Here is a 23,349-nt window from a genome sequence, read left to right on the forward strand (position 1 = left end):
ATTAAGCAAACCAATGTTTCATGAAAATTGTAGAATTCTGCAAATGAATTCTCACATCTTTGCAACTTTATTAATGAAGAACTGAATTATCATGTTAGTCACCTGGTTAAAATGCAGCAGAAGGTGAGGACTCAGAGAGAAACTCAAGTTTTCTGAGTTTGTTAAAGAAAACCTGTCATCGAACAGATTAAGTTCAAAGATTGGTAGCACTACAATCTTAAGCATAGCAACTCCACTCACAGTGAGCACCTATGCATAATCATAAGCCTAATCTCTCTAAGGTAAGAGCTCAGCTCAGGGATTGCGCATTGCCTGACCAATATTGCACCCAGTAGGCATAAAAGCAAACCCAAAATAAAAAAATCAGTTTTAAAATGTGACCGTACTCTAAAACCAACTTGGGAGGAAAATGCAAAAAAAACGGAGGAGGAAAAAACAGTGACAAATTCACATGTGCAGCCTGTCCTGTAGCAGGCAATACAATATAAATTACATTGCACTGCATAAATATCCTTTTTTTTTAACGTCAAATATATTAAATTAACATACCTCCAGCTGACTACTATGTTTGCTGCACAACTTGCTTGTGGTCTTATAAAATCACTACTGAAAACATGAAATACAGGGTGGGCCATTTATATGGATACACCGTACACTGCAAGAAACAAATAAGCTAAAGGAATTCAGTTTATAACTGTTTGCTTTTCTTTAAGAACTAGTCCTGGTAGACAACTTGTGCTTTTTAATTCTTCTTCTTTTTACTCCCTCTCAGTACTAATATTGATTTAGAAGTTTTCATAGACTTGGCTTAAACACACTAGCAGGGCTGAAGTCATCCACAGAACTGCCTTCATTCTTGGCACAGTGTTCCTACTGTAACTGTTATAGCGCAGCTGTAGTCACCAGATAATGTTAAATGCCAAAAACTGTGTGCCACACACAGAAAACTGTCATAAAGTAAGCACATCTAATCAGTAACCCCCAATATAAAGGAATACTTTTTAACATTTTTACATTCTTATTAACTTGCTGACATTTGCTAATGTCAGTGACCATGAGCCACGGACGGAAGTGTGACTGTAGCATTTAAAGTCTTTACTACCACTTACTATGTGCACAAGAGTAGGAAAGGGGGGGACTAGTCTCAGCTGAACTAAGGTCTGGGCACATGCTCTTTTGACTGATGTTGGATATACTAGTTTAATCAAATTCATCTTGGAGACCGATATCCACCTATTACAAATATATTTCATATTTAATAAGTCCCAATAGGTTGCAAGCAATTAGTCAGCTTTAGTTACTGATGTGCATATCAAATATATAAGGCTGGCCCTTCATTTGCACAATAACTCCAAAGTTAGAAACATCCTGTTTCAAAGAGATGCTGAAAAGATTCATGAAGTTATTACTTCCAGGCTTGACAACTCAAAGTAATTCAGCAGACTGCCATAAAGGCTCCTTGAAAAAAAAAGCTCCCAGTTGATTCAGAAAGCTGCAGCAACAGTTCTGACAGGGACTGGGATTAAGTAGGATTTCAGGAATGTAAAGTAATTTTACCCTTCCAAAACATAACTTTTATTCAGTGCCCTACTGGCTTTGAACCAATTCTCATACTTCAGGGTGCAGAGAGCAGAAAGAGGCCCAAAGGATTTTATTCAGAACTGTGGAAGCGGAATCAGTCTCATTGCTGTCAGGGTATGATGAGGTGGAGGAAGGCCAGATATCAGAGCAAGAAGTTGAAAGCTAAGAGGAAGACATATCAGCTTTTGAAGAGCCTGAGCAGGGACAGTGTGACAGATGTACCATCTGTAATATTAAGAAGTGTTTAATGTAGGACTCTGAAGCTTTTAGCCATTATTATATCTAGAAGGGGGAATAAGAACCCTTTCAGTGTCAAAGGTTTGTGGAAACCAAGTGTGATGTGCAGACACTTGGAGACAAGATCATCTTAAATAAAAGCGGGTGGTTTATTAGATTGAACTTCCAAGAACAAAAACTGAGCATGAAAATACAAAAGAAACTAAAAACCTTGGATTACACAACCTAAACTGGGAAAATACTCAGAGGTACAAGGGGCTAGATAACACTGAGGGAAACTGAACAGATAAACAAAGGGAGACTGACACAACACATACACAATATATACACAGGAGGATGAGTAGGGGAGGGCTGGGAAAAACAACAGGGACAAATTAGACACATTGAGACAGAGGAAGCAAAACGGAACATTTAGCACACAAGACAAGGGACTATCAAAATAAAACAGAAAGATAAGCACACAGGATTAAGACACACAAGCCTGACAAAAGCATCAGAAACATGATAGCCTTAACATGGAAGGTACTAAAGGATGAAACCCAGAGATGAGACAAAGGGAAGAGTAAGTTCACAATTAAGCCTAAAGTTATTTATGACTAAACTGGAGACCTCAAAGCCCACTTCTCCAAATCAAAACAATAATGAATGAAATTATAGATTCAAAGGTTGCTGGGTCATCAACCCCAAACCATGATATTCAGTTGAATTCTCATGAAACATTCTGGAGCAAAACATTCTTCAGCATATCTGTGGTTACTGAATGGCTCAGATAACCTAGGATCAGAATTTAGTCTTTCCAAGTTATAATAGTTATTATTTAATAGTTAGAAGTTATATTGTCTTGTAACTGATAAACGGGAAAAGAATAAAGCCCTGTGGAAAGTCAGGGCTTTATTCTGCCTCTTAAACATAATGCAACAAGGCTGCCATGGAAAAATGATTCCCTTCACAGGCTAGTGTCCTGCATGGAAACTGAGAAACCAAATCCCACAATTTCAAAGCCCCAGCTTACACAATACTTATTATCCATAATAGCTTTGCCTGTTGTCATTTTTCCCTTTCGCGGGTTCCCCAAAAGCTGGTATGTCCTCTGTGTGAGCTTTCACCTTCTTGCTCTATTGTCTGGCATGCCTCCACCTCATCTGCTGTAGGGCTGCAAGGATTCGTCGCCATAATAGCTGTCGTCGAATATATAAAATTTGTTGACACAGAATTTTATTGTTAGAATAGAATAGAATTCAACTTTATTGTCATTGCACATGCACAGGTACAGGGCAACGAAATGCAGTTTGCATCCATCCAGAAGTGCTTTAGCCGTGATATAGATATATTACAATATATATTAGCAATAATATAGATATGTAAGTATATTACAGAAATGGATCTATTATGGTATGTTATAATGTACACGGTATGAAGTATGTTATGAATATTCTATAACTATAAGTATGTACAGGCTGTAGTGAGTACAAGCTATGTACAGGCTATGAACAGGATATAAATATGAAAAACTATACAGAAATCTGAGATATACTGCTATACAAAAATGTGAACTATGCAAGTTATAAACAGTTGTAGGATTAAAAATTATCGTACTATGTACAGAATGATTATTTACACAGAACTATACAGTAGTGCAGTTAAGATAAGTGAGATATGTGGATAATTTCTACAGAGGCTATATAAAGTGCTAGTGGTTGTGAGTGGTGGTTCAGTCCATGTTATTATTGTGTGTTTGAGGGTACAGTTGTCCATTGGTGTGTAGGTGTTTGTGTGTATGTTCAGTCCATGAGTTTAACGTGGGTCAGATGTCAGGAGGCAGAGTTCAGGAGTCTGACAGCTGTGGGGAAGAAGCTGTTCCGGTACCTGGTGGTCTTAGTCCGGAGGCTCCTGTAGCGCCTCCCAGAGGGCAGGAGGGTGAAGAGTCCATGTGATGGGTGACTGGGGTCTTTGATGATTTTCCCAGCCCTTTTCAGACACCGCTTCCTGTAGATGTTCTTTATGGTCGGAAGTGGTGCTCCGGCGATGCGCTGGGCAGTTTTCACGACCCTCTGCAACGCCTTCCGGTCCAAGGCAGAGCAGTTCCTGTACCAGACTGTTATACAGTTGGTCAGGATGCTCTCGATGGTGCAGCGATAGAAGTTCACCAGGATGTCTGAGGACAGGTGGTTCTTCCTCAGAGTCCTCAAGAAGAAGAGGCGCTGCTGAGCCTTCTTGACCAGCTTGGAGCTTGGTGTCATCTGCAAACTTAATAATGGTGTTGGAACCATCAGCAGGTCTGCAGTCGTGGGTGAAGAGGGAGTAGAGGAAAGGGCTCATCACACAGCCTTGTGGTACACCGGTGTTCATTGTGATTGTAGATGAGCAGCGGTTATCCAGCCGGACATGTTGGGGGCGATTGGTCAGGAAGTCCAGTAACCATTTGCAGATGAGGGAACTGATGCCCAGGTCTGTCAGTTTCCTGATGAGTTGTGAGGGGTGGATTGTATTGAATGCTGAACTGAAGTCTATAAACAGCATTCTGGCATATGTGTTGTTGTTGTCCAGGTGTGAGAGGACAGAGTGCAGTGCGATGGAGACTGCATCCTCTGTGCTCCTGTTCTGGCGGTATGCGAATTGGTGGGGGTCCAGGGTGGGGGGGAGACAGGATTTGAAGTGTGCTAGGACCAGCTGCTCTAAGCACTTAGCGATGATGGGGGTGAGTGCTACTGGGCGGTAGTCATTGAGGCAAGATGGGTTGGAGTTTTTGGGTATCGGGACGATGGAGGTGGATTTGAAGCAGGCCGGTACCACAGCGTGGGCCAAGAACAGATTGAATATGTCTGTGAGCACTCCTGCAAGCTCCCCAGAACACGCTCTGAGAACACGCCCGGGGATGCCATCAGGACCTGCAGCCTTGTGGACATTGATCCTGCTCAGCACCGCTCCTACATCGGTGGGGGAGAGAGTCAGAGGTTGGTGGTCTGGCATCATGTCTGTTTTGGTTGTGGTTGTGGGGTTCCCTCGCTCAAAACGAGCATAAAAGTTGTTGAGCTCATTGAGGAAGGAGACATCAGAGGATGCGGGGAGGGTTTGATGGTCCTGTAGTCTGTAATGGTCTGGAGTCCTTGCCACATGCGTCGGGGGTTGGAGTTGGAGAAGTGTTCTTCTACCTTATTTTTATAATGGTGTTTGGCTTTTTTGATGCCCTTCTTTAGATTAGCCCTGGCTGTACTGTAGGCGTGTGCATCTCCTGACCTAAAGGCGGTGTTGCGGGCCTTCAGGAGGAGACGAACATCCCGGTTCATCCAAGGCTTCTGGTTGGGCTAAAAAACACTAAAGCCATTTGAGAAGCTCATGCACCTTTCAAATGGCTGAAGTCATGATAGAGAGCATCTTTAGCATAGTTATCAACAGCTGAGAACATCATCTCAAAGATAAGAGCAAGCCTCACTCCAGAGCATGTTCACTGCAATCGGAAATTAATGAACTGAATCATCTCTAAACTCGAAAATAAAATCTTTTTAAATTAATTTGAAACTTTATTCGAACTTGTGGACAGAAGCCATTTTAGTTTCCTGTTTGCACATTAATTTTGTTTAAATACTACTTGTACTTAAATTTGTATTACCTAATATTTTCATTTATTTCATTTTTATTCTGACGGTCTTATGTTAAAAATACATCTGATTTTTTTCAAATTCAAATGTTTTCTGGGTCATGAGATAACAGGGTGAAATTCACGGGTGGGCAGACTTGAGCAGGTGAGGCACTAAAGCCAGAACATGAGGTCTGCCCACAGGAAGCGGACATAAGAGTTGCTGAAATAATAGTTGACTAATCGACTAATAGAAGAAAAATTAGGCAGATTAGTCGACTATCAAAATAATTGTTAGTTGCAGCCCTAATCTGCTGACTGCTCTAAGTATGACTCCAGTTCTGAGGAAAACCCTCTCTGCCTCGCTCACCCATCATCATTATTCTGCGATCAAATAAAACCTGATATCCACTTCAAGGGACAGAAGATAATAAATAAGTAAATGAAAAATGTGAAACAAAATAATGACGCAACATGTTTCTTTGAAAAACAGAACCAAAATTGTCTAAAAAAAAAAAAAAATTCCTCATGGGTGTTAGATTGCCTCTGCCTTTGTCCGTCCCAAGTGAGCCCCCAGTCAAGTTTCTAAAAAGGTCCTCTCCACCGGGGTCGGCCCTCCAAAGCACTCTCTCTGCCTTACAGCCGGTCCCTATGGCTCATCTGTCTTACCAGGCAGACCCTCAGAACTACCCCTTTGTTTTCTGGACTCTTGGGTTCCTTATTGTTTTTCTTTGGTCCTCTTCCTATTCTGTTTTGGTCCAGAGTGACCAGAGAGACCTTTAAATGTCAACAACGCTCTGAGGCAACCTGAAGCCAGCTAATTTCCATCCTCTCACCATATGGAGACAAGACAGTAGCTCCGGTTACTTACAACCTATTTGTATATTCCTCCTCTCCAAGAAGATATTATTTGGAGTGGTATAGTTATGGTCTTTCAAAGATAAGCATGGCCTCCCTTTAGCTTTAAAGACATAATCTGAAAGGTGTCTTTTATATACAGAAGATATTAGGAGCATCTAGAAAGTTTTTCCATTTGATGACACACTAAATACATTTTTAAGGATATGATGTAACATCTGAACAAAAATCTGACTCAATCAGATACCCTGTAAAATGTGATTGTTGTGTGTGTGTGTGTGTGTGTGTGTGTGTGTGTGTGTGTGTGTGCGCGCGCGCATGATCAGAACTGCTTGTTCAACTTCTTACTATCGCTGTGGAAAGATTCAGATACAAGTATCAGAACACGTTTCATGAAGAACAATCAGTTCTAAGCAAGGAAAAGATCATCATGCAGCATTCTATCACAAATAAACTTATATCATTAAAAGCTTATACTGACTAAACAAATACAATTTTCTATTGACATTGTGTGTTTTTGAAGGGATGCCAAATGCTATCATTTTTCTGTAAAGCAAATTTACCTTGCCTATGGGCATAAATAAAGTTACCTTGACCTTGACTTGTGGAAAGTAATATGTACCTACAATTTTCCAACCATAACTATAACAAGTCTTCACTGCTCATTTCTTTATATTTTGTTTCCTGGAACCAGATTTTCTTGCAATTTTTAAAGTGGTCTTGAGAAATAGTGTTCCAGGCTTTCTGAAGATTTTTTAAACTTTTACTTTAGATATTGGTTTCTTTTTCACTCATTTTCCATCCAGTCTTTTTACCTGACTGTTTTCAGAGGAATGTTCTTTTTGTGGTCGTTTGTTAAGCTACTGAACAATGAATATATCATAGAATATCATAGAATCCTATGAAAATTGTCTCTTTCACATGAGTGTAGTTGCTGATGAAAGCATTCACAGCAATATGCTTTCTTTAATTAAGCAGCAAGGCAGAACAAAGTCGGGGCTGTATCAAGACACGAGGACTAAACCCCAATTCAACCAGACCCAGAACTGATCCGGAATTAAAACAGGACTGCAACAGTTCAAAATCAGGACTACTTAGGATTTAACCAAGACAGAACCAGAATCAGAACTACACTCAGAAAAATAAAGGTGCCAACTGGAACCAAAAGTGGTTCTTTAGACTGATGCCATAGAAGAACCTTTTTTGGTGCCACAAAGAACCTTTCAAACAATGGTTCTTTGAAGAACCATTTCTTTCAGTGGTTCATTGAAGAACCTTTAAAGGTGCCCCAAAGAACCATCAAGAAATGGTTCTTTGGGGCACCTTTAATGGTTTTTCAAAGAACCTTTTAAATGGTCTTAAGAACATTTAAAGGTCCTTCAAATGGTTCTTTAAAAGAACCATTTTAAAGAACCTTTGAGTGGTTCTTTAAAAAAACATTTTAAATCTTTCAAAATAAAATGCATCATAAATTGAATTTGAGTAGGGTAAAATAAATACGAGCACAGCATAGACATATATTAATGGTTTATTGTCATTTTGTAGTTACCAAAAGACAAAAAGGCATTTTAGCCCTCAGCACAACATCAATACTAATACATGTCACATATTAGTGTTTTAAACAGTAATAATTAAATATATTTGCTATACTATAAATAAATATATATATATATATATATATATAAATACTAGCTACAGATAACACAACAAATAATACATGTATTGTTTAATTAATAAAACATCAGAAAGTGATAAAACACATTAGAAATAGCAATAGCTTCATAACAGACCAATAAATCAACACATTTTCATCAGCAGATGTTTGCATGTTCAGTAAAAATATTTCAACAACAAGTTTATGATTAAAATGATCAATGAACTTTAGCATTACACTATGTAATGTACGTTTCATGTTGTACTCGTGGTCCTTTGTTAGTCCAGTTTAGGACAATGTCTCATACGTATGTTTCATATCAAACATATGTCATATCAAAACAAGCCCACACCTGCAGTTGTTTCAGTTTTTCACTGGTGTTTCCTGTCAGCTGGTCAACCTCACTCAGGCGGACATCCATATCAGCCAACCAAATGACAAGCTCCTCCCTTTGTGCTTCAAATCCCTCCCACTCTGAGACAAGGAGCTGAAAGAGAGAGAAAAGAGTCAATTATAAAGAAGAGAGAAAAGTGAAACCCTCCTCAGAAGGTCTGACTCGCATACCTGCAGTTGACCTGTGATGGACTCCAGTTTGGCGTTCACGTCATCCCTCGCCGATGCCAGCAGCCGAGTCTGCAGGGTGCCCTGGAAGAGCTGAGTTAATGTTCGACTCCTCCTGGTCAGGCTCTCCAGCTGGATGAGCCGAGGTCTCCCCTCTCGCCGCTGCCTCTGAACACAGAAACACAAATTGCATCTGAAGCAGGAGGTGCAGATTTTTTGCTATTCTTTTCTAAATCCAGGCTAGATCACGTGGAGGTATTTGGAAAACTTTTTTGGCCAGTGGACGACTGTTGTCTTGCAGAAAGTTAAATCAAACATATGCGATACACAATTAATTCACAAGAACACATTATAAAAAATAAGTCCAGTTCTTGCCTGATTTCAAGTGAAATCTGCATCAAACCAGGGTGACAGAAGTAAAACGAGTGCACAAAGCCTCACTTTGTACAAGCCTGCTATTACAGTTCTCCTCTATGCAGACGACTTTCCTGTTTTCAAGGCACAACTTGGATCTGCTGCACGAATCTTATGGATACACACTAAATGAAACAATAGTGTGCATGACTCCAGATTCTGATCCTTCATCCTAATATGGTCCCAACATAGCAACAGCAATAAAGCAGATGCTGAGGCTAAAAAAATACAAAGTCCATAAACCAATGGCTGACGTGGGTTTTATCATAAGGGTGATAAATATACAGATTTCAGTCTGTCTTAGAGATTTGATGTTCATTTACCTGCAGATGCACTATACGTGCCTGCTCCATGGTTTTTCACAACATTTTGCACATCACTATTTAATACAGGAAGTAGGTGAACTAAAACAAGTCATCTTTCTTTGTGAGAGGACCATATTAATGAAACAAACCTCGATGACATCATAGGGATCCCTAAAGATGCTCCTGCTGCTTCTCTTCCTCCTCATCCTAAGCTTCCTTCTCCTTGTCCTCGCCTTCCATCCAATTGTAATTCAACCTAATTGTGTTTCTCCCCCTCCTCTTCCTCATTTTGTTGGAGCTGTGAACACAATTAATGTGAATCTGGATTAATTTGTGCAAACAAGAAAAATCTACAGCTTTTTGGTCAGAGGTGCTCTTGTGATTTAAGCCGGGTAGAGTAGATTTATGTGTTGATGCTACCTGCTTCAGCTCTGGCTGCTGAGTGATATTTACACCCTGGCTGGATTACAAACTTTAACCATGTGCTGAACTTTGGCCCAGCGCTGATACCTCTTGTTAGTATAACGACCTCTTCTTAGCTTGTATGTATGATGGTGGATAAATGAAATATACAAAAAAATTAACTATATTACAAAAGAACATCTATCTTGGAAACATCAAATGACCGGAGCATAACTTGTCAACTAGTCCGAAACTAAGTTATGCAGGAACAGTCAAAGACACACCTTCTCATGTCACATTTCTATTCATTTCTATATAATTCGATTAGACAATAAAGAGTTATCTAATCTAATTATTCATTCAAAACTCTTATGCATAGCTGTATTTTATACAGCTCATACAGAATTAAAAGTACAGGTTCATGTGAGTATTTAATGTACGGCTCAGATCTACAGAATTTCAGAGTTTCTAGAGCAGACACAGAGCTCACGTCACAACAGGCTTCAGGCGCCATTTTAGTGACTTTAACAATATATTAAATTTTAATTCCGGTCTAGCTGACATTAGGTTATGTACGCAGCACGCAATTGAACCACATATTTTAGAAGCCAAAGGTTCAAATTAGCTGGGAGCAACTTCACTTAATTATAACAGTGGTTTTGTTAGGAAAACAGTTGGATACTAAATTGTGCTGACCTCAACGGCTAACGTATCGCTAATCGCTACTGTTAGCACAACATTAACAGCAAGCTACAATGACGAGTAACAAAAACAAAACAGTGATAAGGTTTTAATGAAAATGTTTTACCTTTTCTAACAGTCCCAGAATCCACAGCTTCAAAGTCCAGCAGGTACTGAAGACTGTTATCCGTTTCGCTGTCACCGTCCGTGAGTTTTTTTCCCCGAAAGGTCCAGGCCCGCCGCTCGCACACTCTGTCTGCGCATGCGCATCCCAACGACTGACCCCCTCCGTCCGCTCCCGGGAGGTTATAGTATGACGTGTTCTAACGTCACTCTCTCTCTCTCCCTGTCATTTATTTGGCTCGAAACACATATTAACAAATTGCTCAGTGATGAACAACTACTCAGATCATTTACCTAAGCAGTGTGCTTTGTCAAAACGAAGTGTGTGTTCATTACAGATAAGTGTGTTCATTACACTGACATTCTGTTCTGCAATTGTTATTTACTTGTATTTTATAATTTGACTTTACATACTGCTGGGTGGTTTGTAAAGTTTACAATAACTAGTATTATCATTATGCTATATTTTCAAAAATATATAATAATCTCAAAAGTAATGCCTTGGAGTAGAAAATAGTAATTGCTTTATTAAAATTTAAAACGAAAGTACAGTATTTGAATGTGTGTATTGTGTCTACTGTTTGCAAATATTTCTAACTTTTATTTGAATATTCAGTTTCCTACCATCTTCTCTTAAAGGGTAATTGCCAGGTATCCCGCCCTCCCCCTTCGCACACACATGCACACAAAGAAAACACACAGTATAATTCACAGCCTCATTATAGTGAATAAATATTTATGCCATTTACACCATCAAACTTAGATTGCTAAGGATGAAGAACCTTTTGTTCTTTAAAGAACCATTTGTAATAGCTGAAGAACCATCCACAAAATAAAAAGGTTCTTTGACGTATGATGGTTCTTTAAAGAACCATGAAGACATCTGAAGAACCATTTAAGAACCATAATTTTTCTGAGTGTAGATGATAGTAGCACTAAAAATCATCATAGACCTGCACTACACTTATTTTTTTAATTCTACCAAACTCCACTATTTAGATTGAGAAAAGTTTATATAATTATTTAGCCTTGTTGTGCAAACAAGCCTGCATAACTTAATAAATATAGAATTTGAAAAATAGCAAACCTAAAAAGAAACACTAGGTACGAGATACATGAGGACCTATGATACGGTGATACTTTTGGTAAACGACCATTTGACTAACATGTGTGTCTCACCTGCTCTTGTTCCATCTCTGTTCTGTCCTCATTCTCCATCTCCCTCTCTGTTCCTCTCTCTCCCTCTTTGTGCTGACAATCATCAAATATACAGTTGAAACCACATATTTGTATACTCTTCAGATCAAAACACAAACACTTTTTTAATTGTAACATCAAATCAGACTAAATGTTTATTTTTTTAGATTGATAAATATAAAAAACATATTTGTTAACTTTAAGAGTAAAGAGAGAAACTATCTGTATTTCTTAATTGCAAATGGCACCAAATTGTATTCAAACTTGAGCCACACTTATGGAGCTCCACAGTTCTTTTCCTGGTGTTTTGGTTGATATCTCTTAATTTTCCCATTTCAAAAAAACAGGCTCTGTGTTTTGCCTTATATGCATCCACAGCTGTGCCACCAATTTACTCACATGGACTCTACTAACCTATCAGAAGCTTCTTCAGCTCAGAATGGAATCGTCTGGAGTTTTCTTATTAATTAACAATAAACTTAGTGTACATGTACTCCTAAATTTGATCAAAGTGATAATAAATAGACAGCTCTGTCTCTCTTTATTCTGACATTTAACTAATTCAAAAGATATTTCAATATTTATCTAAAACAAAAGTTTACTCTAAATTGATGTTTTACAGTAAAAATGTTTTATGTTTTCTCCCTAAAGTGTATGTAAATATCTGGTTACAAATGTGAATATCCTGCTGTGTACTGAAATCCCTCTTGTTTTGCATAGAAATATACTGAACAACATACAAAGCATAATATATAAAATAACATTTACCTGAGTTTTTTCTTTGAAAGAACCCTCTAATGTCCATTCTTATATTTCAGTACATAACTGAAACCGATTTAGTCAGGGAGGGTAAGAACTGAAAATATGAAATAAACACACGTAAGATAAGACTCTATTAAAAAAAAAAATAGCATTTGTTCGGCTTTTCATTTCGCCATTTGTTGATTCACTTGAAGAGCAAGTAACGTAATATTGGTCAAGTGATCAGTTTGATATCAATCTTTCGTGATTCACCGTCATATTTACATTATTTGTACGGTATGAATGATTTGCTTTGGTACCTGCTCAAACTTAAGCTCTCCTTAGTATGGCTGGCTCCGTTTCTCCAACAGCGCACTCACAGGCGGCAGCTGCCCCGCCCCCTCGCTCAGTCGCTTAGTGCCTGAGCTTGGATCATACCAATATCAGGGGGGATTCACGCACAGTCGTAAATTCCCACAGTGTGCACTATGTGCTTCGAATATTGTGTGTACTTTTTGTTTTATACAGTTGTCAGCCAGGCATCTAACTATGAAAAAATTACACTCCAAAAGACCCCGGGCTTCTGACAAAACAACCCGGGCTCAAGCCCAGTAAGCCACCCCCACGCTCCGCCCCTGGCGTTGTTATTTAGATTACCTGGTTTGCCGAATAGCTGGGAGACATTGCTGGATCTGTAAGCTACGGTCTCCTAATCTGTTAAATTGTTGACTCGTTGCTTAGCAATATAGACAAACAGACTTCTCCCTACAACAGCTTATTTGAAAAGAGTTACAAACTATGGCCTGAAAAAACCCTCATATGAATCAGTTTGTACAGTTTATTTATTTTTTGTTTGTGTTTTTTTTTGTTGTTGTTCATACATGTTTTATCAGTACTATCTGATTCCGTGTTTGTAATGATTAATTTACAAGTTGTTTTATTGGCCTAAATGTGATCTGTTCCGCCTTCAGGGGGCTTTTATTTTGAAAGATCTAAACGGAAGTTATGAGGTAGAAATTATTTCGTATGTCAAAACACATCATGTGCTTGCGTTTAATTATATTTTTATTTTCCTGCAGACGGGATTGCACAGAGTGTTGCATAAAGCATATTTCTTTCTTACGCACTTAATATATATATATATATATATATATGTATATATTAACCGGAAGTCCAACTATTTTTCTTCCGGGTATTACTAGCGGCAACTGAGAAGACAAGTTGATTAAGATATGTAACTAACAAGCAGATCTTGTGTTTGTTTTTCAAAAAGTAGGAATAAATATATCACGTAGAATTTGTACTTTGGATGGGTAAGTTAAAAGTTTACAATGAAACTCACAGCCCTCAATTATCATCTTCTTGACTCTTGTAGACAGTCTGTGCTTTTTTTCTATTGTTGGTTACCCCTGCTTGTACTCCACTAGACATGGAGGGACCATCTGCTTACTCGACCGCATCTCTGCGCGTTGCTGGAAGGAGAGACTCTGGTGGGGATATAGCGGCTGACCCGAGCCGTGACACGAAACACTTTCGCGTTTGTCGTTTCATCATGGAGACAGGTAAACCAGGGGTGGTCTGTGTGTGAGTGTGAGAGATGGTTCGAAGAGCAAGTTTTCAGGGCTATAAAGTAAACTTATCAAGTCTTACCTGCCAGGAATGAAAAGTAAAGTCTTTGATTATAAAAAAAAAAGTATAATGAATTCAGATTAATGTATCAGCTGATTTACATCATCAGTTGTATCAAAAGTATAAAAAAAAAGTGGGTTGTTGTTCATTTTTATTAATTGGTTTCATGTGTTTGAGATCGCTGTTCTGTTGGAACACTCAGTTATTATCAAAGTTTCAGCTAGCCAGCTAGCCCTTAAGGTGTGCTGAAGTTGAAGAGTTTGGAGGTAGTCCTCCTTCTTCATAATGCTGTCTATTTTGTGCAATGTACCAGTACAACTCGTACCACCACAAACGGCCCCAGAGCATGATACTTCCACCACCATGCTTGGCAAGATGGTACAATGTTCTTAGGTTTGAAAGCTCCACCTTTACTCCTCAAAACGATCTCTTGTTATTTTGTCCAAAAAGCTAAATGCCTAAAGTCAAATGCCTAAAGAGGCAACCATGTGAGCAGCATTAAATTTCAGCTGAGCTTGAAAGTTTCATCGTTGGCTTGAGCCTTGTTGGTTCCTGGGTTATTTGCGAACATCGTAACCAATTTTGTCTCATTTGGGTTTTCCTCCAGACTTGGTGAAGTGTTGACATCTGAATAACTTGTACTTATGCACAATTGTCTGAACTGATTATATTGAAAGCACAGTTATTCATAAATGTCTCCAAGAGACATTCCCAACTTGTGTAAATGTACACTTCTGTGTCACAGAGCTTCACTGACGTTGTAGTACTTTCCCTTTGTTCTGAATACATTCCAGTTATTGCTGTCAAAGAAATCCTTTTTATGCTGGTCAAGATTAACTACAAGTTATAGTCAATCATGATCACTAATGAGAAGTTAATAACCCTGTGTCAAGTTAAAAGACACACACTTTAAACATTTAAGTGAGTCCATCATGGTGGACCCTAGTAAATATCTTAACATCTTCAGTTCTGCCACTTGAAGTTCCGCATCCTATCTTTCTTTCAGTCCCACCATCTCCAAACCTTACATCATAGCAGGTCTCACTAGCTTCTTGTAAACTTTACCTTTCACTCTTGCTCTTGTCTCAAATCCCCCCCCCCCCCCCCCCCCCCCATTCCCCTTGACACCCACTTCATTGTGCTTAGAGTGTTTTGAACATTAGAAACCCATGTTTAAATGCCTGAATTCAGCAATGCATGGTAAACATGTTCACAAAAAATGCTTTTGGTCTCTATAGTTAATCACTCCCTTCATTACAACTGTACAGAGGTGCTCATCTTGATTCTATTTTAAAATTTTATTGTTATATCTGTATGTATATTATATCTAATAAATACTATGGTTTGCTAAGAATATACAGCACACCAAAAAAACATAATAATTTTTGTTTTCCTATTTTCTGTTTGAGCTCAGCACTGCATCTTCCAGTTCTGCCAGTTCTGTCTCAAATAAACAACGAGGCAGCGGGCAAAGTGCTAACACTGTCTACGTTCATCTTTTGCATTTTGTCTAAGCCTGGAAAAAAAGAGGTTTTGTTATAGGACAATACTTTGTCTATGTACTTACTCAGTGAAAACATAGATTTTGACTAAACTTTACTGCCCTACGATCTAGATCTAGATGGTTAAAGTATGCATTATTGGGTTTTTTTTTGTTTGTTTGTTTTTATTTATATCATGTTTTTTTTTCTACCAAGTGGAAATGGGCATCTATAAAAATTAGATATATGGTGCCAGAAATTTAGAAAGACTAATCAGCCTTTTTCCTGAAATGGTCCTCACTTTCTGACACATGTGATCACACCCGTGATTAAGCAGCTCCCATTGACATTTAGTTTTTGACATAAGGCAAGTGATTGCTTATTTTGGTGTAATGATAAATTAAAGAACACATTTTATGCTCGTCTTTATTTTCTTTCAAATACATTGCTCCAGTGGTAGATGTTCATATTGAACATCACCATAGTATCAAAGAATGAGCCAAAATAATTTTGCTCTACACTCTGTCTGATGACAGTGAGAGATATCGGAGTTCCCTATAATAGTCATCTCCCATTGCTCTGAAGCTTAAAGGGGGAAGACAGTCTGTTTCACACAGCGTATGAACGCTGTGCTGAGACCCAGTAAAATCTAAATAAGGACTATTTGAAATTTTAAATCATATAGAGCTTCTTTACGAGAATTCAAGAAAAAAATATTGAGTTGGAAATGAGCAGGTTCTCTTTAAGAAAGTCAAGGTTTAAGGTTTTTGAAACATGTGTCCAGTATTATGTATTCTTTCCTGGTTTTTGATTTGTTGATTTAATGGGATTTCAAACGAATAGTAATGTGAACTGAAACTGCATTTCAGGATTACAGCGGGTGAAAATAGGTGTGAATCAGTCAGCTAAAGATGATAAAACATTAGTGTGCCCTTAAAGACCTACATCTTACCCCCTCCTCTGTTATTCAGGAGTGAAACTCTGCATGCGCTCGGTGCCCGTGGCTACAGCATGTGTGCTCTATCATCGTTTCTTTGAGAGGGTCAGTATCCATGCCTATGAACCCTACCTAGTGGCCATGAGCTGTGTGTACCTGGCTGGTAAAGTGGAGGAGCAGCACATCAGGACCCGTGATATCATCAATGTAAGCCACAGGTAATAATTTAAAAGGTGGAGTGTATAATCGACATTTTAACCTCACTGCTGAGAGAAAAACTATTTCTTGCTAACTGAGCCTCTTAGATATTTGACTTTGCTTGAGAACAAAAAGGTTGTGTTTTGTCTTTCTGAACTCTTTTTGTTATGAGAGGGACATTAAAAAGCCCCAAACATTTAATAAATCATTTTTAATGAGTATGCTTTTCTTGAATAAATGGTTTGGTCTGAAAAACATCACAAGAGTAAAAACAAAATAGCCTTGACCAGGAAGGCTTGTAAAGCCCAAGGTAATATTTTTAGATAAGACTCTGTCCCATCAACAAGTGCAAAACCAGAATATACTCAGTCTCCAGTCATAAACATACATTTAAATAAGACATAAAACAAAGTGCAAAAGTAAAGTATGACTTTGGACAGGCTCTAACCCACTCGTGTGTGAGAAAATGCATGGAGAAAACACATTAACTTAAGAGTAGACATATTAAAAAGTGAAAAAAAACATCAACATGAATAATAATAAAAAGTATTTCTGTTAAAAATTAAGCCAAGTTAAAAGTTGCCAGTCCCACTCCTCCACCTAGTGGCTTGTTCTGAAGCTTTTGATTGTTTCAATATTTGCATTCACTGATATTTTCCCTGTGCCTTAAAAAAACCCGAACTCCACTCTGCACATGGAACATATGTATTATGTAGTTTGGCACTAATTTTTCTGAGGAAATATCATCTACACATACAGCACATATTGCTCTTAAACTGAAGTAGACAAGCATGCTATAAATGGACATCCTTTTTTTTTAAAAAAAAAAAAAAGCACAACCCATCCAGGCTCTTGTCCCAGTGCTTTAAAAACATGTGGGCGGGCACCAGTTTAGCTCAGCTGGATGAGCAGGCAACTGTGAATCCTGTTTTATTTTACATTTCACATCACACTTTTATGGAAGTGGATACATTAAATAACAAATTCTTTACCAGGCAGTTTAACCATTCAGTTTTTGGAGCTGTCACCTTAAGTGCTCTCCTCCACCCTTTCAGGTATTTCAACAGTGGCAGTACTCCTTTAGAATGTGACAAGGAGTTCTGGGACCTGAGGGACAGCGTGGTGCAGTGTGAGCTCCTCATCCTCCGACAGCTCAACTTCCAAGTCTCCTTCGAACACCCTCACAAGGTAGTTGTGAGCGCACGTGCACGGATCCCTTTTCCCTCCTTATTTGGTGCTAAACCTCCTTTTTGGTCTGTGTTACTGCCTGATTTTCTGATGCAAATGTGCTTGTGTTTACGATCTCTGTGATCTCTGGGACAAACAAGTGTTTTCTGTTGGCTTGAATGCTTTTAGTTTTACTTACATGACCCTTGCATTTAATAAAATAGTAAGTGTAGTAGTGCCTGATCTCTGAAGTTTAAATTTGTCTGCTGTCTTTCATCTTCAGTATTTGCTCCACTACCTGCTGTCTGTCAAGTCACTTGTGAACCGCCATGCTTGGTCTCGAACTCCTGTAGCTGAAACTTCCTGGGCGCTGCTTAGAGACTGTTACCATGGAGCCATGGTCATCTGCCACAGACCCCAACACATCGCCATAGCAATGCTGTACCTGGCTCTAAACAGCTATGGAGTGGAACTGCCTGCTGGGGAGAAAGAGTGGTGGCAGGTATGTGCTGAAAAGTGTTCCTATTCTCTCTGAAGAGAGAGGGCTAATCCAAAGTGCGTGTGTCCGTGCTCAAGTGAGAGAAAGAATCTGTGCACTGTAGGTGGATTTATTACTTCAAGAGCAAAATGTGACATCATCTTATAGGAAGTTACAGGCTGTTAGCTGATAAACCCAGAAGGTGAAAGTTATTTCCTCCTTCATTTAGCTCTGAAATCAACACAGGAAATTCTGATGATGATGGACTGACATCTCTACTTTTCCATTAAGCTCCAGTTTAAACAGAACAGAAACCCTCCTTTACTTTCCTTCTGTTTTTCCCTCATTTTGAGATGATGATGTCGGATCAGAGTAGCTGCTCACATCGCACTTTCAATTTAGTGAGGGTAGAGGCGCAGGCATTTACACTGTGTATCACGAGTGTCAGTTTTATGCCTGGATGCCAACATGAAACTACAGGGAGGCAGATTGAATCTAATATAAATTTAATAATAGAGAAAATGAATTAAAAATGAGAAAACAAGCTAACAAATTACATCCAATGACAAGCTCAGCATTACGTCCAAGGTCACAGTTCGTTAAAACAACACAAGTTGGTATACAAGTTGCAGTGTCAGATTTTGAAAAAGGTTTTAGTCCCATTTGGTTGGTGCGATCTATCAACTGATGTGTCACCAATGAAAGCAACTGAAATGGCAGATATGTGACGGCAATTGTCAAAGAGTAAGAGATGGAAGCAAGTGGGATATCAGTCAAAGTGTTCCAGTGAAAGCAACTGAAATCTCAGGGAAGAATGTAAACTGTAAATGTGATTAAAGTTTCAGTTAACTTCTAAGCACTAAAGATACTTAAAGTGTTTTAGTGTGCAAACCTCTGGTACTCGTTTGTGTGTAGGAAGTGACAGCCGTTAAGTGTCCAGTGTCAACATGTTAGCAGCAACAAGAAACATTTAACTCGATGAATAAGGATGAGTAGCTGAAGTATGGTAATGAAAGCAAGTGAAATATCATGGCTGAAAATACTTGAAGTGACAGTCTGTATGTTTACAGTGACCATAGTTATAGATATCAGTTCAATTTTATTCACATAGTGCCAGATCACAACAACAGCTGTACTCTAAGGTAAAGACCCTACAATAATACAGAGAAAAGTGGAAAGGAAAAACTCCCTTTTAAGAGGAAGAAACCTCCAGTAGAACCAGGCTTAGAGAGAGGCAGCATCTGCCATGTGTCTTTAGTTAAAGCCTACTCTTCACTCTTGATGTGTTATTTGAAAGCAGCTGACTGATGAGCTCATATGCAGCCAGTAATGGTAACTGTGTGAAACCACCAACTGGTAAATGGTAAATGGACCGGGTTCTTATAGAGCTCTTTTCTAATCGACCTGAGCACTCAAAGTGCTTTACACAACTTGCCACATTCACCCATCCACACAAGCACTTTTATCTATGCTTTTTCTATGTAAGTGCTTTATATCTAACATTCACACACATTCAGACTCTGATGGATACATCAGAGAGTAACTTAGGGGTTAGTATCTTGCCCAAGGATATTTGGCATGCAGACTGGAGCAGCCAGGGATCAAACCGCTAACCTTCCGATTAGCAAATGACCTTCTCTGCCTCCTGAGCTTCAGCCACCCCGACACTGCATTTAAAATGTCAGTTAAAGCATCTGTGTTCAGTTAATTGAAGCGTTAGTTTATGTGCTGAAGTTGATAGCAGTCGAAAAGTAAATAGATCTTTTATAGAGCTGCTGTAGCTTCAAAAATTAAGGAATAATCTGCAGTACCAAAGTGGTGTTTACTGCCTCATCCAGGTGGTCAGGGTTGTATGCTGATGTTGCGCCACAGCACTCTTTCACATCCAGAACAGTTTGAGCTTGACTGGAGAAGAAAACCTCACATATATAAGTTACATAACACTCATAACATATAAGTTTTTAACTTGAAAAATTAAAACCTTTTGAACTTTTGTGATTTATAATGACACAAATGGATAAATACTTATGTATAGCACATTCATAAATGTCTAAACTTCTGACTAAACTCTACTTTATATGTTTATAAGAAACTCGTGGCTCGATCACAGTTCTTACAGCATGCTACACAAGTTAAAGATGGAAAAGCCTTCCTGGGCCTGTCAGCCAGCAGATTTCATTGTCTGACTGGCCCAGGTTGGATTTCCAGACATGTGAGAGGTTTGGCCGTTTTATAACATGCGGTCAGGATTCTCTGCCTGCATTCTTGGTAAGTGTTTACCAAGAAGCACAAAACCTTTGCATGCTGAGTTGTTTTTTTGTTTTTTAAACTAAATGATAAACAACAACAATAATAATATCCAACTTTATTATTCAAACAACTTGTTAATATCTGGATATTTTCTTGAATTTTCACTTTCCATACATTTCACTCTAGCATAGTTATGCAGACACCAGAAGAACAAGAATGCAAGTACCTTTTGTTTAAAAATTAATGACTTCACTATAATTTTCATAGTTTTCAAAGGCTCAGTTTGCTGAATGAAACCCGTTGTTTGAAACTCCTGTTGTATATTGGTCCACATGAGAGAGACTTGTTTACCTGTGGATAACTTTCTGTTCAGCATGTCCTCATTTCCTCAAGTGTCTGCAGGAGACAATAGCCATGTCAATGAAAAATCCAGCTGGTTGACACAAATTGGAATTATTCTTTGAAGGAGCCTGCAGGATGTGGAACGTGAGCTCCTGGCTTTAAGTGTGTGAGCTGCATTTAGATTTGTCTATAACAGCACTGTGAGGTGGAGAAACAGTACAGATCTTGCATAGGCACTCCATGATTTTAGTTTTATCAAGGTTTTATCAAGGTTAGTGTCAAACATACTGTTAGTGTCAAACATACTGTGCACTTAAACCGAAGTAACATTAACCTGACCAGATTAGATTTTTTTTTCTAAGTTGCAGTATTCAAATGGAAATGGAGCAAACCCAGTTTTTTTCTGTCTTTCTGCTTTGGTCCTCAAGGCAAGAGGACAAAAAAATATGTTTTTTAAAAATGGTGTGTCGACCTTTTGATGTCTGCTGTTTATTGAGGTCTGTGTGTGTGTGTATGTGTGTAAGGTGCTGTGTGACGACGTGATGAAAGCAGATATCGACGCTGTGATCGCAGACCTTCTTCAGCTCTACGATATGGAGGCCAAGTGTATCTGAACAACACACCTACAAGACCATCACGTCTCTGTTTTGCCACTTGACTGTGCAGTACAAAGCTGAATGTGTGTTATGGTGCACATTGTAGTGTAAAACTGTACTTATATAGTGCTCTGCTACAACTGAGCACTCAAAGCGCTTGTGTTCAGGTGTGTCTAAGGTAGAAGAGCACTTTGTGTCTTTGCCCCAGTTATTCTGTGAGTTAACAAAAACATGCCTGCACTACTGATTTCTTCCAGTGTGGGGAGACATTTCTTTCATTTCTGATCTGTTATTTGTCGGCCTTGCACTGCATAATACATCCTGAGCGCTTCAAAAACATGCTGACTCTCAGTACCACCGATCTCTTCATATTCCACACATCTCACATTTTTACTACAAATGCTAAATGGTGACTACTCTTAGATCTTTCTGGACTAGGGTAGTACAGCACAGTTTTTTTGTTTGTTTGTTTTTTCTTTGAGATTATAGGCTTGATTAGTACCTTGCAGAATAAACCTGCATATTTTCAAGGACAATGGATGCTACATACCAGAGAGGCAGCATACCATAAATATCTTGTATTTTTACAATGCATAGTATTCACATACAAATGCATTGGTTGGATGAAGTATTATAGAGGAATATCTATCTGGCAGCAGTGTAATTTCCATTAATCCATTCATTTTTATTAACTACTTGTTCAGTTCAGGGTCACAGGAGGCCTGGAGCCTATCCCAGCCACTTTAGGGCAAGAGGCATCGTATGCTAAACAACTTGCAAGTCTGTTTCAGGGCTAGCAAATCTTTACATATTCATGCATTTTCTCCATGTATAATAATGTTTACATATTATGATTAGAAACTGTTTGTAATTTAAAGGGGGCTCATTCTGATAATAATACAAATATTTGGGACTCATTTCCCCTATAGAAAGCGGTGCTCTACCTGCACTGTGTATAGTGCTGGCGGAGCGCTGCTGACGTCGACTGAGAAAATTGTCAGGCGGTGGAAGGAATACTTCGAGGACCTCCTTAATCCCACTGACACGTCTTCCGAGGAGGAAGCAGAGTCTGGGGATGAGGGGAATGACCCGCCAATTTCCGGGGGCGAGGTCACTGAGGCAGTTAAACAACTCCTTGGTGGCAGAGCCCCTGGTGTTGATGAGGTCCGCCCCGAGTTCCTGAAGGCTCTGGACGTTGTAGGGCTGTCCTGGTTGACACGCCTCTGCAATGTTGCGTGGAGATCAGGGGCAGTACCTGTGGACTGGCAGACCGGGGTGGTGGTCCCCATCTTTAAGAAGGGGGACCGGAGGGTGTGTTCCAACTACAGGGGGATCACACTGGGAAAGTCTATGCCAGGGTGCTGGAAAGGAGAGTTCGTCCGTTAGTCGAACCTCGGATACAGGAGGAACAAAGCGGTTTTCGTCCTGGTCGCGGAACACTGGACCAGCTCTTTATCCTCTCCAGGATACTTGAGGGTGCATGGGAGTTTGCCCAACCAGTCTACATGTGTTTTGTGGACTTGGAGAAGGCATTCGACCGTGTCCCTCGGGGTGTCCTGTGGGAGGTGTTGCGGGAATATGGGGTGTCTGGCCCATTGCTACGGGCCATTCGATCCCTATACAACCGTTGCAAGAGCTTGGTTCGCATTGCCGGCAATAAGTCGGACTCGTTCCCGGTGGGTGATGGGCTCCGCCAGGGCTGCCCTTTGTCTCCGGTTCTGTTCATAATTTTTATGGACAGGATTTCTAGGCGCAGGCAAGTGGCGGAGGGCTTTCGATTTGGTGGCCTCAGAATCTCATCTCTGATTTTTGCAGATGATGTGGTTCTGTTGGCTTCATCGGGTGGGGGCCTCCAGCTCGCACTGGAACGGTTCGCAGCCGAGTGTGAAGCAGCGGGAATGAGGATCAGCACCTCCAAATCTGAGGCCATGGTTCTCAGC

At 39.4% G+C, this 23,349-nt stretch overlaps 1 protein-coding gene across 2 annotated transcripts; it reads left to right on the forward strand.

Annotated features, from left to right (window-relative positions):
- The first annotated feature begins 13,507 nt into the window (after positions 1–13,507).
- On the forward strand, positions 13,508–21,428 carry ccnq (cyclin Q). 2 transcript variants are annotated; one of them, XM_040013706.1, is made up of 6 exons: positions 13,508–13,644; positions 13,759–13,893; positions 16,413–16,596; positions 17,632–17,764; positions 18,027–18,245; positions 21,338–21,428. In XM_040013706.1, exons 1-6 carry the CDS (start codon positions 13,641–13,643, stop codon positions 21,425–21,427), a joined length of 765 nt encoding a protein of 254 aa, XP_039869640.1. In that variant the 5' UTR covers positions 13,508–13,640; the 3' UTR covers position 21,428. The 2 variants fall into 2 exon arrangements, with proteins under 2 accessions (XP_039869640.1, XP_039869641.1); XM_040013707.1 differs by having other exon boundaries at positions 13,527–13,603.
- The last annotated feature ends 1,921 nt before the right edge of the window (positions 21,429–23,349 follow it).

Source organism: Simochromis diagramma, unplaced genomic scaffold (assembly GCF_900408965.1).
Source record: "Simochromis diagramma unplaced genomic scaffold, fSimDia1.1 OVJJ01000705.1, whole genome shotgun sequence".
NCBI classification, from domain to species: Eukaryota; Metazoa; Chordata; class Actinopteri; order Cichliformes; family Cichlidae; genus Simochromis; species Simochromis diagramma.